At 46.8% G+C, this 15439-nt stretch overlaps 1 protein-coding gene across 1 annotated transcript in view; it reads left to right on the forward strand.

Moving 5' to 3' along the window:
• Positions 1-15439, forward strand: part of ACADVL (acyl-CoA dehydrogenase very long chain) — a 35444-nt gene that overhangs the window by 16445 nt on the left and 3560 nt on the right. The window contains exons 9-17 of the mRNA XM_083410331.1: positions 1311-1436; positions 2031-2229; positions 2929-3033; positions 4249-4335; positions 4551-4613; positions 6536-6637; positions 9450-9547; positions 11862-11934; positions 13517-13589. Coding sequence (XP_083266457.1) covers positions 1311-1436; positions 2031-2229; positions 2929-3033; positions 4249-4335; positions 4551-4613; positions 6536-6637; positions 9450-9547; positions 11862-11934; positions 13517-13589 — 926 coding nt within the window. The remainder of the gene's footprint in view (positions 1-1310; positions 1437-2030; positions 2230-2928; positions 3034-4248; positions 4336-4550; positions 4614-6535; positions 6638-9449; positions 9548-11861; positions 11935-13516; positions 13590-15439) is intronic.

The following is a 15439-nucleotide window of genomic DNA, read 5'->3' on the forward strand; positions in this document are numbered from 1 at the left end:
GCTGCTAATAGCCTTTTAGCAGCTAATCTGCTAATCCCTTAAGCCTTTAATAGCCGATAATAGCTGATAATAGCGCTAATCCGCTAATAGGGTTGCTTCGCAAGACGAAAAAACCGCTAGACGAAGAGACTCGCGGAACGGATTAATTTCGTCTTGCGAGGCACCACTGTAGCTATATCTATATATCTGTATATCTATATATCTATCGATCTATCTAAATGTGTGTATGTGTATTAACAAACACACACACATATTTACTGACCTATATTATTATTTTTGGATGAATCTCCCCCCCCCCCCGTATTTTTCGTTCTATAGGATGCACCTGACCATAGGACGCACCTTCTTTTAGAGGGGGAGAACAAGAAAGAAAAATCTCCCCCTCTCTGCTCAGCGCCCCTTCAGCGAAGCGGCAGGAGAAACGGAGCCCCTTCCATTTCTCCTCCCGCTTGGCTGAAGGGGCGCTGCGCAGCTCTCCCTCTCTGCGCAGCTGGGAGAGTCTTGCTCTCCCGGCTTCAGCAAAAGGAACCCGTAGCCTCCGGAGCGCAGCGGGAACTCGCGCTGCGCTCCGAAGGCTTCAGGCGGCTATCCCTGAAGCCTGGAGAGCAAGAGGGGTCAGTGCGCACCGACCACTCTCGCTCTCCAGGCTTCAGCGAAAGCAATGTGAAGCCTCCGGAGCGCGGGGGGAGCGCTCCCTCTGCGCTTCGGAGGCTTCGCGTTGCTATCGCTGAAGCCAAGGAGTCTGCATTCGCTCCATAGGACGCACACACATTTCCCCTTCATTTTTGGAGGGGAAAAAGTGCGTCCTATAGAGCAAAGGTAAAGGTAAAGGTACCCCTGCCCGTACGGGCCAGTCTTGTCAGACTCTAGGGTTGTGCGCTCATCTCACTCAAGAGGCCGGGAGCCAGCGCTGTCCGCAGACACTTCCGGGTCACGTGGCCAGCGTGACAAGCTGCATCTGGCGAGCCAGCGCAGCACACGGAACGCCGTTTACCTTCCCCCTAGTAAGCGGTCCCTATTTATCTACTTGCACCCAAAGGTGCTTTCGAACTGCTAGGTTGGCAGGCTCTGGGACCGGACGACAGGAGCGCACCCCGCTGCGGGGATTCAAACCGCCGACCTGACGATCGGCAAGTCCTAGGCACTGAGGTTTTACTCACAGCGCCACCCGCGTCCCATCCAGAGCAAAAAATACGGTATATTAATATAGACCTTCAAATGTGAGGTTGGAAGCTTGCCTGTGGTCCTGCAGTTACGAGCGCCAACCCCCCCCCCCCCCCGGCGAATCCTGACTGGCAAATCTCTTGCAGCAACGGCGGCCTTGCGGATATATTCACCGTTTTCGCAAAAACGAAGATAAAGGACGAGGCGACTGGGGAAGTGAAGGACAAGATCACGGCCTTCATAGTGGAGCGAGCCTTTGGGGGTGTCACACGGTGAGTAGTATCGGAGCAAGCCACCTCACTCCAGCTTCGGCTTATTCCTCTACCCGGGCCAGTATTGCCTGCTCTGGCTCTCAGCTGCTCTCCAGATTCTCAGGCCACGCACAGGAGGAGAGATTTCCTGGCTCTGCTCACTGGAGATTGAACTTGGAAGCTTCTGCATTTAAAAAACGAGGAATTTACAAGAATGCCTGCAAATGAGACGTATGTGAACATTTAAAATTGGGGACTCTCCACTAACTAATTACAGGAAGGTGCTTCCTTAATCGTCAGTGCTTGGCGACGTAGAAAATTTCTCTGCAGGTATTTAAAGGTTAAAACACATTGTATTTTTCCTTGTATAACACTGTATTTTTTTCCTAATTTTTTAAGTTTAAAATTGAGGGTCGTTTTATACATGGATAGGACATAGGGGGAACTGGCAATCCCCCCCCCCAAAATCTCAGCAACTCTGGCCTATCATTCCCCCAAAAAGCTTTACAACTCTGTGCAATCTTCCCCCGTTTTATTAATTTGAAGTTCCCAAAAATGGGGGGGGGGGGGTGTTATACACAGAAAAATACGGTATTTATCTCACCCCCCCTCCAGCGGACCCCCAGAGAAGAAGATGGGTATCAAGGCGTCCAACACGGCCGAGGTCCACTTTGACGGGTGCCGTGTTCCTGTCGAGAATGTCATAGGGGCCCCTGGCTCTGGGTTCAAGGTGGCCATGAATATCCTGAACAACGGGCGGTTTGGCATGGCCGCTGCCACGGCCGGCACCATGCGGGGGCTGATCAGCAAAGCGGTGAGTGAAGTCTCATTGTGCCTTTGGTTTGTTGAGTTGGAAGAGGACCCCCCTCTTTCCAATTTTTTTAATGCTTGATGTTTTAGCGTGTTCCTATATCTGCTGGGGGACATGGGTGGCGCTGTGGGTTAAACCACAGAGCCTAGGACTTGCCAAGATCAGAAGGTTGGTGGTTCGAATCCCCGAGACGGGGTGAGCTCCCGTTGCTCGGTCCCTGCTCCTGCCAACCTAGCAGTTCGAAAGCACCTCAAAGTGCAAGTAGATAAATAGGTACCGCTCCGGCGGGAAGGGAAATGGCGTTTGCGTGCGCTGCTCTGGTTCGCCAGAAGCGGCTTAGTCCTGCTGGCCACATGACCCGGAAGCTGGACGCCGGCTCCCTCGGCCAGTAAAGCGAGATGAGCGCCGCAACCCCAGAGTCGTTGGCGGCTGGACTTAACTGTCAGGGGTCCCTTTACCTTTACCCCTTATGGCTTTGATCTATAGGCTACCACTAAAATGAGGCTTCATTTTAAGCTGCATTTTAAACTGTATTCTAAGTTATATTTTAATCCACTGGTTTTTTGTTTTTTTTATGTTTTTACTATATTTATATTCAGTGTTAGGTGCCCTGAGCCAGGACTTGGCCGGGGAGGGCGGGGTATAAATATATTATTATTATTATTATTATTATTATTATTATTATTATTATTATCCAAAAAGGTGAACTACGCAGCAAACAGGACCCAGTTTGGAGACAAAATCCACAACTTCGAGGGAATTCAGGAGAAACTGGCTCGCATGGCAGTTCTACAATACGTGACAGAGGTGAGCGCAAAGGCGAAAGTGAGCAAGCACATGAACATTCTTCCTGAACATTAGGAAGAACTTCCTGACAGTAAGAGCTGTTTGACAGTGGAATTTGCTGCCAAGGAGTGTGGTGGAGTCTCCTTCTTTGGAGGTCTTTAAGCAGAGGCTTGACAACCATATGTCAGGAGTGCTCTGATGGTGTTTCCTGCTTGGCAGGGGGTTGGACTCGATGGCCCTGGTGGTCTCTTCCAACTCTATGATTCTAACATGAGGTTGGGGCAGTGACACGCGAACTGCTGTGGCGTGCCAAAAAAGCGCAGTGCTCCGCACCAAAGCCCCCGACTGCAGCCCACCCTGACCCGCCACCTTCCCCCAGCCTGGCAATGCGCCTTTAAATCTTTGCTTCTTAAGGACTAGGAGCTTGAGAAGAACGTCAGGATGATCCCTGCAGTGGGATCAGGCCAAAGCCCATCTAGCCCAGTTTCCTGTTCTTACAGTGGCCAACCGGGGGGGCGGGGATGAGTGCAACTGAATTCCCCAAAGGGTTGTAAACTGAAAGGTGAAATTAACAGGACTCACCCAGAAGCTGTTAGTTTCAGCGCATTCTGTTACTATGCAGACTTTTTCAAAACAGTGATGGAGCAGAGCGTGGGTAGGCAAACTAAGGCCCGGGGGCCGGATCCAGCCCAGTTGCCTTCTAAATCCGGTCCACAGATGGTCCGGGAATCAGTGTGTTTTTACATGAGTAGAAATGTGCCCTTTTCTTTAAAATGCATCTCTGGGTTACAGTGGTACCTCGGGTTACATACACTTCAGGTTACACACTCCACTAACCCAGAAATAGTGCTTCAGGTTAAGAACTTTGCTTCAGGATGAGAACAGAAATCGTGCTCCGGCAGCAGCAGGAGGCCCCATTAGCCAAAGTGGTGCTTCAGGTTAAGAACAGTTTCAGGTTAAGAACGGACCTCCAGAACGAATTAAGTACTTAATCTGAGGTACCACTGTATTTGTGGGGCCTGCCTGGTGTTTTTACATGAGTAGAACGTGTGCTTTTATTTAAAATGCATCTCTGGGTTATTTGTGGGTTATTTGTTCATTTCCCCCTCCTCCCCAAAAAATATAGTCCGGCCCCCCACAAGGTCTGAGAGACAGTGGACCGGCCCCCTGCTGGAAAAGTTTGCTGACCCCTGAAGCAGAATCTCACTCGCTTGGCTCTTTTCCTCTTCCCTACAGTCCATGGCATACATGATCAGCGCAAATATGGACCAAGGGGCAACCGACTTCCAGATCGAGGCGGCCATCAGCAAAATCTTTGGCTCGGTGAGAAAGGGGCCTGGTGGGAAATGGAGGAGGTGGCCTTGTCCCCTTGTCTGTTGGTCACCTGTTTGGCTGCATCCCTGTTTTAACGGGCAAAGTCCCCTCTGTTTTGACAATCTCCCTTGGCGGCGGCGGCTGCTGTTGGTGTTTCAGTGCGCCCATTCTACAGCCTGAGAAGACAGAGTCATTTCCCCCTCTTTCCCTTTTGTCTTGCCCAGGAGTCTGCTTGGACTGTTGCAGACGAGTGCATCCAGGTCATGGGCGGAATGGGCTTCATGAAGGTGAGTCAATCGGGAGAAATCTCTTCTACCACCACCCTGTCCAAAACCACCAATTGTCATCCACAGTGTTCGTAGTTCCAGGTTTTCATTCCCTTTTCCTTTCCAAAATGATTTCCCCCCTTTTTTTAAAATAACGGCAAGCAAATAACTGAAAGATTGTCGTACCACCTATATGCCCATTTGACCACTTTGATCTATGGAACTGGCAGTATTCCAGGCGCCAAAATGATACCCATTCCTCATTCATTAAAAAAATCATTTTTTTAAGCATGGCAGCACCTACACACAAGAACTCTCTGCCTTATTGACATGTACTCTTTTCATCGCCTGCTAAAAAACATTTTTCTTTGGACAAGCCTGCCCAGACACGTAGAACATTGGTGTATGTTTTAATCTGCTTTCATTTTATTGCTGATTTAATCTTCTGAGTGCTTTTAAGGAAGACTTTTTACTGCTATTTTTCGTTTTATTCTCTTTGTGTGGTTGTTTATTTTATTTTTTAGACAACTGAGCCCTGTATAAATTTATGAAATAAATAAAATAACAACAGGCAGAAAAATACAAAGAGAAGAAATGAAAACACGGCTTTGTAATTTACTGAATTGATAAGAAATAAACAGTGGCATGCGAAGGAGAGAGAGGTTGGGTTGTAATTGCAACTACAAATTATTTCGAAAACAAGACAAAAGATAACTCTAAGCGACGCTAAATCCAGATATTTGCATGAACCCAAGGGACCTGAGATTTCTGACCTGTATCTGAAATAAAATTAAACTAAGTGGTGAGGAAACTATTCTCGAGTGCTCTGGGACACCTTGAATTTGTTTCTCTCTCTTGTGTGTGTGTTTTCCCCAAGCAAAGCAATTTTCCAAGACTTGGAAAACCAGCAGTCCAGATTGCCAGGACTGAAATCCTTCCAAAACTTGGCCTTTGTGGCTCAGCCCCAGATTTTCCTTTCTGAAATGAATGAATGAAGTAATAGTGCCACTGTATTCTGCTCTGGTCAGACCTCACCTGGAGTACTGTGTCCAGTTCTGGGCACCACAGTTCAAGAAGGACACTGACAAACTGGAACGTGTCCAGAGGAGGGCAACCAAAATGGTCCAAGGCCTGGAAACGATGCCTTATGAGGAACGGCTAAGGGAGCTGGGCATGTTTAGCCTGGAGAAGAGGAGGTGAAGGGGGGATATGATAGCCATGTTCAAATATATAAAAGGATGTCACCTAGAGGAGGGAGAAAGGTTGTTTTCTGCTGCTCCAGAGAAGCGGACACGGAGCAATGGATCCAAACTACAAGAAAGAAGATTCCACCTCAACATTAGGAAGAACTTCCTGACAGTAAGAGCTGTTTGACAGTGGAATTTGCTGCCAAGGAGTGTGGTGGAGTCTCCTTCTTTGGAGGTCTTTAAGCAGAGGCTTGACAACCATATGTCAGGAGTGCTCTGATGGTGTTTCCTGCTTGGCAGGGGGTTGGACTCGATGGCCCTTGTGGTCTCTTCCAACTCTATGATTCTATGATTCTATGAAACCTGGCCTTGCGACTCTAATCCAAAAGCAACCTCCTGCCCCCAAATAGGAGATGGACAAAGGCTGGGTATGATTACTAGGATTCAGAAGCATGGCTGCTTTTGAATGTGGAGGCACAACGTATACAACCTCCATCCTCTAGGTTGGTGGCCATCTTGTGGCAGGGAGTTCCAGAGTTTATGCACCGCGTGAAGGAGCTCTCTTTCCTTCATCTCGTCCTGAATCTGTCCTGCTCATGCTCAGGCTCTTTATTTTGAACTTGCCTTGCCCAGGACTCTGGGCCATCCAGACCCTTGGATTGAAAGCCCCCCCATGTTAAGGTCAGAACCGGTGGGGGAATCCTGGTTCTGTCCACCTTAACCCCCTCCTCTCCTTCTCTTCTCGCTCTGCTGCAGGATGCCGGAGTGGAACGCGTGCTGCGTGACTTGAGAGTGTTCCGGATCTTTGAGGGAACCAATGACATCCTGCGGCTGTTTGTCGCGCTCAATGGATTTCAGGTGGGTTGTTGGGAATGTGTGTCTGTGGGTTCAGAATCTGGGGAAGAGGAGGAAGAGAGGTGGGAGGCGGAGCTTCTGTGTTGCCCCCGTGGCTTTCAGCCATTGATGAGAACATTGGAAGAGCTCTGTTGGATCAGGCCTAAGGCCCATCTATTCCTTTTTTTAAAAAAAAATTAAAAATAAACTTTATTATACATCAGTTAAGATCACTTTGCACATTACAGTGGACACTCGGGTTGCGAACGTGATCCGTGCGGGATGCACGTTCGCAATCCGCAGCGGTGCGAGTTGCGATTCGGCACTTCTGCGCATGCGCAAAGTGTGATTTAGCGCTTCTGCGCATGGACGACTACTGAAACCCGGAAGTAACCTGTTCCGGTACTTCCAGGTTTCAGCGCGTCCGTAACCCGAAAAAACGCAACCTGAAGTGTCTGTAACCCAAGGTATGACTGTACTAAGAACATTTAACTTAGACAGTACATACAACACAACCAATACACACTACACAAATTACAACATAAACACACCAAACACACCCTTGACACTAACTTCCGATTCTTTTCATTGTGCTATATTACATTTTGTTAAACTATGCGCATTTCATTGTCATTATTTTAGTTTCCATTTCTTCCAACTGATCTTATTATATACTTTCTTTCTTTTTTTCATGATTCATTCTGCGTCTGCCAGGAGGTTAGCATTATCACAGCAATTTCTAATGTATTCTTTAAAAATTATCCAATCTTTATTAACTTTTTGTATTGAGTTTCTTCTTAATAAGAATAATAATAATAAGGCCCACCTATTCCAGCGTCCATCTTAGCAGAGGAGCCAGCCTGATGCCTCAGGGAGACAGACCCACAGGAAGGGCGTGAGCGCAGCCTCTCTCTCTCTCTCTGCTTGTTTGGTTGATTTTTTAATATGGAGAGAGAGAGAGAGAGAGACAGACAGAGATATCACACTCTCCTTTATAAAATAAACAGCAGCTTACAGAAATTCATATCCAAAACAGTAAAAGCAGTGCTCCCAGTGGCTAAAGTGGATTTCTTACAAAACAACCTTGCAGCTCCCTGTTGGCTAGTGTTTAAAGGTAAAGGGACCCCTGACCGTTAGGTTCAGTCGTGGCTGACTCTGGGGTCGCGGTGCTCATCTCGCTTTATTGGCTGAGGGAGCCGGCGTACAGCTTCTGGGTCATGTGGCCAGCAGGACAAAGCCGCTTCTGGCGAACCAGAGCAGCGCACGGAAACGCCGTTTACCTTCCCGCTGGAGCGGTACCTATTTATCTATTTACCTATTTATTTATCTGATGTGCTTTCGAACTGCTAGGATGGCAGGAGCAGGGACTGAGCAACGGGAGCTCACCCCGTCACGGGGATTCGAACCACCGACCTTCTGATCGGCAAGCCCTAGGCTCTGTGGTTTAACCCACAGCGCCACCCACGTCCCTAGTGTTTAAGCTGTGAGTAATAGCTGCTCACAGACATCTTCTCCCTCCGTGAGTGTGGCTTAATCATCTTTAGAAGCCGCATCCTGTGGCTGTAAGTTGTTTAGTCGTGTCCGACTCTTCGTGACCCCCTGGACCAGAGCACGCCAGGCCTTCCTGTCTTCCACCGCCTCCCGCAGTTTGGTCAGACTCATGCTGGTCGCTTCGAGAACACTGTCCCACCATCTCGTCCTCTGTCGTCCCCTTCTCCTTGCGCCCTCCATCTTTCCCAACATCAGGGTCTTTTCCAGGGAGTCTTCTCTTCTCATGAGGTGGCCAAAGTCTTGGAGCCTCAGCTTCAGGATCTGTCCTTCCAGTGAGCACTCAGGGCTGGTTTCCTTCAGAATGGAGAGGTTGGATCTTCTTTCAGTCCATGGGACTCTCCAGAGTTTCCTCCAAGGTGGCATATCAGTGCAATAAATATTAAAGAGTGTCCCCATCTGCATTAGCATCTTAAATTGGGCCTGGTAACGTAAAGGCAGCCAGATCCTGCAGAATAAGCTTTGTTACGACCTCACACGCGTATTCTGGGGGGCTTTGCTATTCTGGACCAAGTGGTGTTTCTGAGCCCATCACCAAGGGATGCCCTATCTAGAGCGTGTCACAGTAGTCTAGACACATTTTTGCTACCTTTTTACGAGCCCGCAAAGCCTGGAAACCATCTGACTTTTCTTTTTCTCAAATAGTTTTTATTCAAAATTTCAGCATAACAATTTATCGAAAACATATCATCCGGATTCAAACACCCCCCCCCCATTTTTTCCTCCCTCCTCCTGAGAAAAAAGAAAAAAAGAATAGAAAACCCACTCTCCCGCTCGGACTTCCATCAGCTCCTTTCTCTGGTTTTTCAGCACATGTTATTCTCTGCATATTTTAGAATTGTAAAGGTCCTTAAATTATCTGTCTTTATATAATCCATAATAAATTTGTGTATGTTTCTTCAAAACCTGCCAAGGAGTCCAGTTCATTTTGTTGTTTCTTTAAGTACTTTGTAAAAGGTTCCCATTCTTTGAAATCACAGTTGTCCGTATCACGCAGGTTGTATGTCAGTTTCACCAATTCCGCATAGTCCATCAATTTCTCTTGCCACCGTTCTTTTGTCGGGATTTCTTCATTCTTCCATCCTTGTGCTATTAAGACTCTTGCCGCCGTTGTCGCATACATAAATATGTTCTTCAGTTTCCTGGGCAGGAATCCCTAACAGAAATGCTTCAGGCTTTTTTTTTACAAATGTTAGTTGGAACATTTTCTTCAATTCGGAATCCACCTGACTTTTCAATATAACCACTCCCTCGTTGTGACCTCTCCTCTCCTCTTTCCCTACCCCAGAATGCCGGGAATGAGCTCCGCGGGTTGCAGCGCGCCATCAAGAACCCTCTTGGAAATGCTGGGCTCATCGTCAGCGAAGTTGGGAAGCGAGTCCGCAGGTACGGATCTGCCAAGGGATAGGGCATAGCTGTCAACTTACAGATTTGAAAATAAGGGACCAGCAGCCTCGAAAATAAGGGATCAGCAGGGATTTTAGTCAACCAGCAGCCAAGCGAAGCCTCAAGCGGTGGTTCCCACAGCGCAGCGACCCGGCAAAGGGGATGCAGCAAGGAAAACCACCGTCCCCTCTCCGCTGGGAAGCGCTGAGCAAAGGCGAGTCCCCAGGCAAGGCGGCCGATTTGATTGGCCCAAGGCATGCAAGCTCCACCCCCCAGTCGTTCTCAGACTCCTTATTGGGTGAGCAACGCAGCCAAGCAACACAGCTGGAGCCTCCCTCCTCCCTGGCCAGCAGGGAGGGAGGGAGAGGAGCTGCTTCCTTTGAATCCCGGGAAATTTAAGGGACATCATCGATAAGGGACAGCAGCGGGACACGGCGCTGGGATAAGGGACTGTCCCGCCAAATAAGGGACGTTTGGCAGCTATTGGGTAGGGGTGGGCATATGACAGAATTAAAGCCATCTGATTGTTGTGCATATCCCCTGAGCGGGAATACGTTTCAGGGGTTCCAGCAATACACCCTGGGGGGGTTTCCTTTGAACGAGGCCACTGGAGGCTAGTGGTCTCCCGTTTGGTCTACTCCAATGCACTCTACATGGGGCTGCCCTTGGAGATGGCTCAGAATGGGGCTGCTAAGGGGCAACATGATGGAACCATGGACCGCCATTTTTTTAAAGCACAGGGCTGGGTGCCAGTGAGCTGGCAGGCCCAGTTGAAGGTGGAAATGCTAGCTTATAAAGCCGTAAATGGCTTGGGACCAAAGTACTTAAGCGAGTGCCTTTCTCCCAATATCAACCCCTTCTTGTTAATTTTTCTCACTTGAATTTTAAAAATCCCTTTTTTGTAAGAGCTTTTTGAGGGCTTTTTGCTGTCAGGCGGTGTATACAGTGGTACCTTGGGTTACATACGCTTCAGGTTACAGACTCCGCTAACCCAGAAATAGTGCTTGAGGTTAAGAACTTTGCTTCAGGATGAGAACAGAAATCGTGCTCCGGCAGCAGCAGGAGGCCCCATTAGCTAAAGTGGTGCTTCAGGTTAAGAACAGTTTCAGGACCCCCGGAACGAATTAAGTACTTAACCCGAGGTACCACTGTAAATTTTATTAAATAAACGACAACAATAGCTGCAGATTCTTTGTGGCCTACAGTTTTAATTACAACTGTATCCAGGAGAGAATAGGCAGATGAGCTGCAACTCTTAACTTAGGTGCCCAAGTTTGCTGCCTTCCCACCAGCTTCTGGGGGACGTGACTAGCCCCCCACCCAAATGCTGTTAGCTCCCCCCTCCCTCCCTCTCTCTCTGACTGCAAAAGCTGTCAAGTCACTTGTTCTCTTTCACACATGCAGACACCTTGAGTGACATCCCCTCCAGCCAGGGGACAGTGGGGAAGAAAGGCCCGCCCGCCCCCTTTTGTCAGGCTGGCTATCACCTTTCTCCTGCTATCCCGTTTCCATGGCAATGCCTTGCCCCCAATTTATATAACAAATGGGATTTTTAGCAGACCTGACCAGGGCTGTTTAAGTAAATGAAACGAAGTAATGTGACCTAATTTGACCATTTATCTCTCTTCCCCTGCCACCCCGGAGGATACATATGAGGAGATGTGGCCATAAAATGGTTCCTCTCTCTCTCTCCCCCCCGCATTTAGCTGTGACTGCTGCTTTTCAGGGGGTTAAACTAGATGACTCCTTGGGACCTTCCAACTCCATGATTCTTCAGGCCCTGGCTATCTGAAGTTACGTTGCCTCTGAATATGGAAGCCACGCATTCAGCTTTCATCACAAAGAGGGCCTCCTTCTCCTCTTCCTCACCCAATGAATCTGTTTTAATCCTCTCCTCTCTCTTTTTTCTTCATTTTCTCTCAAAGCAATCTGGACAGGTGGCAGCTGCCCCTTCCGCCTTGTGGCAGTGAGTTCCATAAGTTAGTCACGTGTTGCATGACCGAAACAAATAAACTCCAACCGCCCTTTTGTCGTCCTTATGAACGCCGGCTACCTTCTGCCGAACCAACCTTGAGTTTTCAGTAGATGGAGGAAAGAGAGCTATTCCTCTCTCTGTACGTCTTTCCACATCATTCATGATTTTTGTGAGCCCATCTGGAGTCCTGCTTTGAGTCATTCTCTCATTGTGTGTCTCTGTTCCCCCTTCCCCTCCTGATAGGCACCGTTTTATTTTATTTTAAGGGCTCTCCTTTTTTCTGTACCTTCTCTTGCCGTAAGAATCATGCCCTCTTTGTCTTCCTCTTGCCCCTTCCAGGAAAGCCGGTTTAGGAACGGGGATAACCTTGAAGTCCGTAGTGCACCCAAGTCTGGACTCCAGCGGTGAGCGGGTAAGTGGCGGCCTTTCAAACCCAGCGGATCTTTTTGGATCCTCTGCATTTACTTGTTTCATCGACCTCCTCACACCTCCCTTTTTTGTATTCTAGTTCAATTAACTATTTCAGCAAATCCTTTCCCTCTTTTCCAATTTTTTGTTCTATAATTTATCTGAACACAATTTAACTTCAAATTTTCCACTTCAACCCATTAACAATCAGTTTTTACTTAATTCTTTATAACATTTCTGCTAAAACCATATAACTTCATTCCAGCATTCTTCTAGCATTCATTAATTTTGCAATATTTCTGTAAATATACTCTGAATTTTTCCCAGTCTTCTTCCACCGACTCTTCTCCCTGGTCTCGGATTCTCTAGCCCGGCACTCTAAACCTCTACGCCACACTAGCTCTCCATTTGCCTTTTGGAGAGCCAAGCAGGATTTATTTTGTATTTTTTTTATTGCACAGATTTACATTCCACTTTCCAAAGGACATGGGTTTTTTTGGGTGGGGTGATTTTTGAGGATGAATACTAGAGAGCAAGTTGCAAGCATGTTGAAACAGGTTCTGAAGCTACATTGGCAAAACCAACGTAACAAAATGCAAATTTACCTCTCTCTCTCTTTCTCTTTTTGCCTTGCTTACTCAGCTAATTTTGATGAATACTGTACTTTATAAATTGCATAGAGATTTCCCCTCCAGCAGTATACACTAGCAGCCAGAATTGTGGAAGCCTTCTGGAAAAAGTTTGTTTCCAAGGTTTGATGGCTCATAACACCTGATTGGCTCTCTAAACACTCAAGTTCATTGGCTACATTCAGATGAAGGAAAGTACTGCCTAGCAGCCTAAACAACTTGTGCTTCCTTTTTCTGGTTATTTGGCTATAACTTTTGATAGAATAATTGAACTTTGTTGCATTACATTCTTCATTAAATTATCTTTCCATTGATACAGAATTTTATGGTATTATTAACGGTTGCCATTAATTTGATTTTAATTAATTTTTATAATGGAATGTTTTTAGAATGTTGGATTATTTGATTGTTTGATTATTTGATTGTTGTTAGCCGCCCTGAGCCCGGCTTCGGCTGGGGAGTGTTGTTATGAGCCTTCAAACCTCGGAAATACACTTTTTCCAAAAGGTTCCCACAATTTTGGCCACTAGTATATAAATCTTACTAAATAAACCAAGCACTAAACTGGAGAGAGTTAGTCATATTCAGACATGTATTCTTATTTTAAAAAGCAAAACCAAACCTGTGGATTTTATCGATATTTTGACAATTTTATTACAGCATCTTGTTTTTAATGTCGGCCTCTACACCAAGGCAGACCATTGGGGCCCATCTAGCTCAGTACTGCTTACACAGACTGGCAGCAGTGGCTCTCCAGGGCTTTGCAGATATTTCCAGCCCAACCTGGAGAGGGTGACCTGGGCTCTGAGCCTGGGACCTTCTGCATCCCAAGCATGTGATGATGGGAAATGTGTTTGGAATGGGGGGGGAGGTGTCTGATAGAGAGAGAGGGACTCTTAGTCGCCTCCTCTGCATGGCTTTTGGCTGCCATATTCTCTACCTCTTCCTTCTTTTTAGGCAGTACGGGCGATCGAACTTTTTGGTGCCGTTGTAGAAGAGAAAATTCTGAAACACGGCAAAAAGATTATTGGTGAGTGTGTGCCTTTTAATAGCCAAAATGGCACCTTCCATGCTCTTTAGATTAGTTTTTTTTTTCAAATTATTACTTCATTTGATAATGTGTGTGAACCAGAGAGAACAATGATGACAACAGGCAAAGATGAAAAGATGGAAAAGCAAAACTGTAAAATAGGCACGTACCATGAATGCAGTTGCACGTGAGTTAAAATAACAAAGTCCAAGTGAAGACTATCAACTTTTATCAGTTCACCAAGCAGAGTTCCATATTGTCTTGGAAATGGTGGTTCCGCTGTATATGTCATAAAGGGATGGCAAACCATATAAAAGGGGTCTGGAGGTTCTAGTCCTTGTCAAAATCTCAAAATTATGCATAATTTTCTTTGATAGCTGTGAATGAGTAGCGCCAAGTTTCCAGTGTAAGATTTGGGGCAGTTGAGTTGCAATTACTATTTGTGCTGCCAAGATCAGTTCTTTTTACAATATATTTGCATTGGTCTCTTTTAAAATATTCAGTAACGTTAATTTTGGACAACATGCAATATAGTTTCTTTGGTGGTATTTATCATTTCGGTCAAAATTTTATTCCAAAAATCTTGCACCAACTGAAGTTTCCACCGCAAATGGAAAGTTTGCCAAGTCTATTGCAACCCCTCCAACAATTACATGATACAGAAGAAAACATTTTTGACATTTACAGAGGAGTGCAATACCACCTGTGTAGTAATTTTAAGGAGTTTCCCCTAAGAATACTGGAAACATTTCCCCCCCCCCCCAATCCCTGCTAAGAATTTGTCTGCCAGTATCTAGTTCCCATACCTTTTTAAGGAGTTCTATAAATCTGTAATCAAGGCTATTTTTAATCCCATTAAATTAAAGCGCAAAAGAAATGAACAATCCCAGATTCTTTAGCTACACTTGCAGGGGTGCAGTGGGGGGCTAGAGCATAATGAGAGCCCAGCGGCTGGATCAGACTGTTGGCTTTTTGCAGTATGGTAGCGCAGCAGAGAGCTTGCTGGGGAGACCATGCATTAAAGAGGGACTCAAAAATAACTTAAACAAGGCTTTAATTACCAAAACAAAAACTCCTTTTACACTAAATACAGTGGTGCCTCGCAAGACGAAAAGAATCCGTTCCGCGAGTCTCTTCGTCTTGCGTTTTTTTTCGTCTTGCGAAGCAAGCCCATTAGCGGCTTAGCGGATTAGCGCAATTAGCGGCTTAGCGGATCAGCTGATAAGCGGCTTAGCGGATCAGCGGCTTAGCGGCTTGGGAAAGGGGGGGGAGGGAAAAAACCCCGCAGGAACTCGCAAGACATTTTCGTCTTGCGAAGCAAGCCCATAGCAAATTCGTTTTGCGAAGCACCTCCAAAACGGAAAACCCTTTCGTCTAGCGGGTTTTCCATCTTGCGAGGCATTCGTCTTGCGGGACACCACTGTACATTAACAAACAAACACAACCCAACCACCAACCCATCCCCCAGGGTAATGGCAGGGCTAGGTGCTGCTCCTTATATACTACACCCAATTCCTGACACAGCTTAATCAATGCAACTCAGCAGCACCTGCTATGTTTCACAGCTGCAAAGCTGGATCTCGTTATTTTGCTCTGGCCCTTTAAAGATACACACATCGGGTGAAACCATGATGAACCTTTACATTTAAAGAAACAATTCAACACAGACCCCAAGGCCCGCTTTGGCCAGCATCCTGTTTTCACGGTGGTCACCCATGAGGCACCCAGGTCCTTCCTGCAGTCTTCCAACCAGATGCCTTTTGGATGTCTGCAAGCAGGATCTAACCCCAGGGGCCCTCTCCCCTCCTGTGGTTTCCAGAAACTGGTATTCAGTAGCATTTTTATCAAAT

This window comes from Podarcis tiliguerta, assembly GCF_965153285.1.
Source record: "Podarcis tiliguerta genome assembly, chromosome: 13".
Taxonomy (NCBI): domain Eukaryota; kingdom Metazoa; phylum Chordata; class Lepidosauria; order Squamata; family Lacertidae; genus Podarcis; species Podarcis tiliguerta.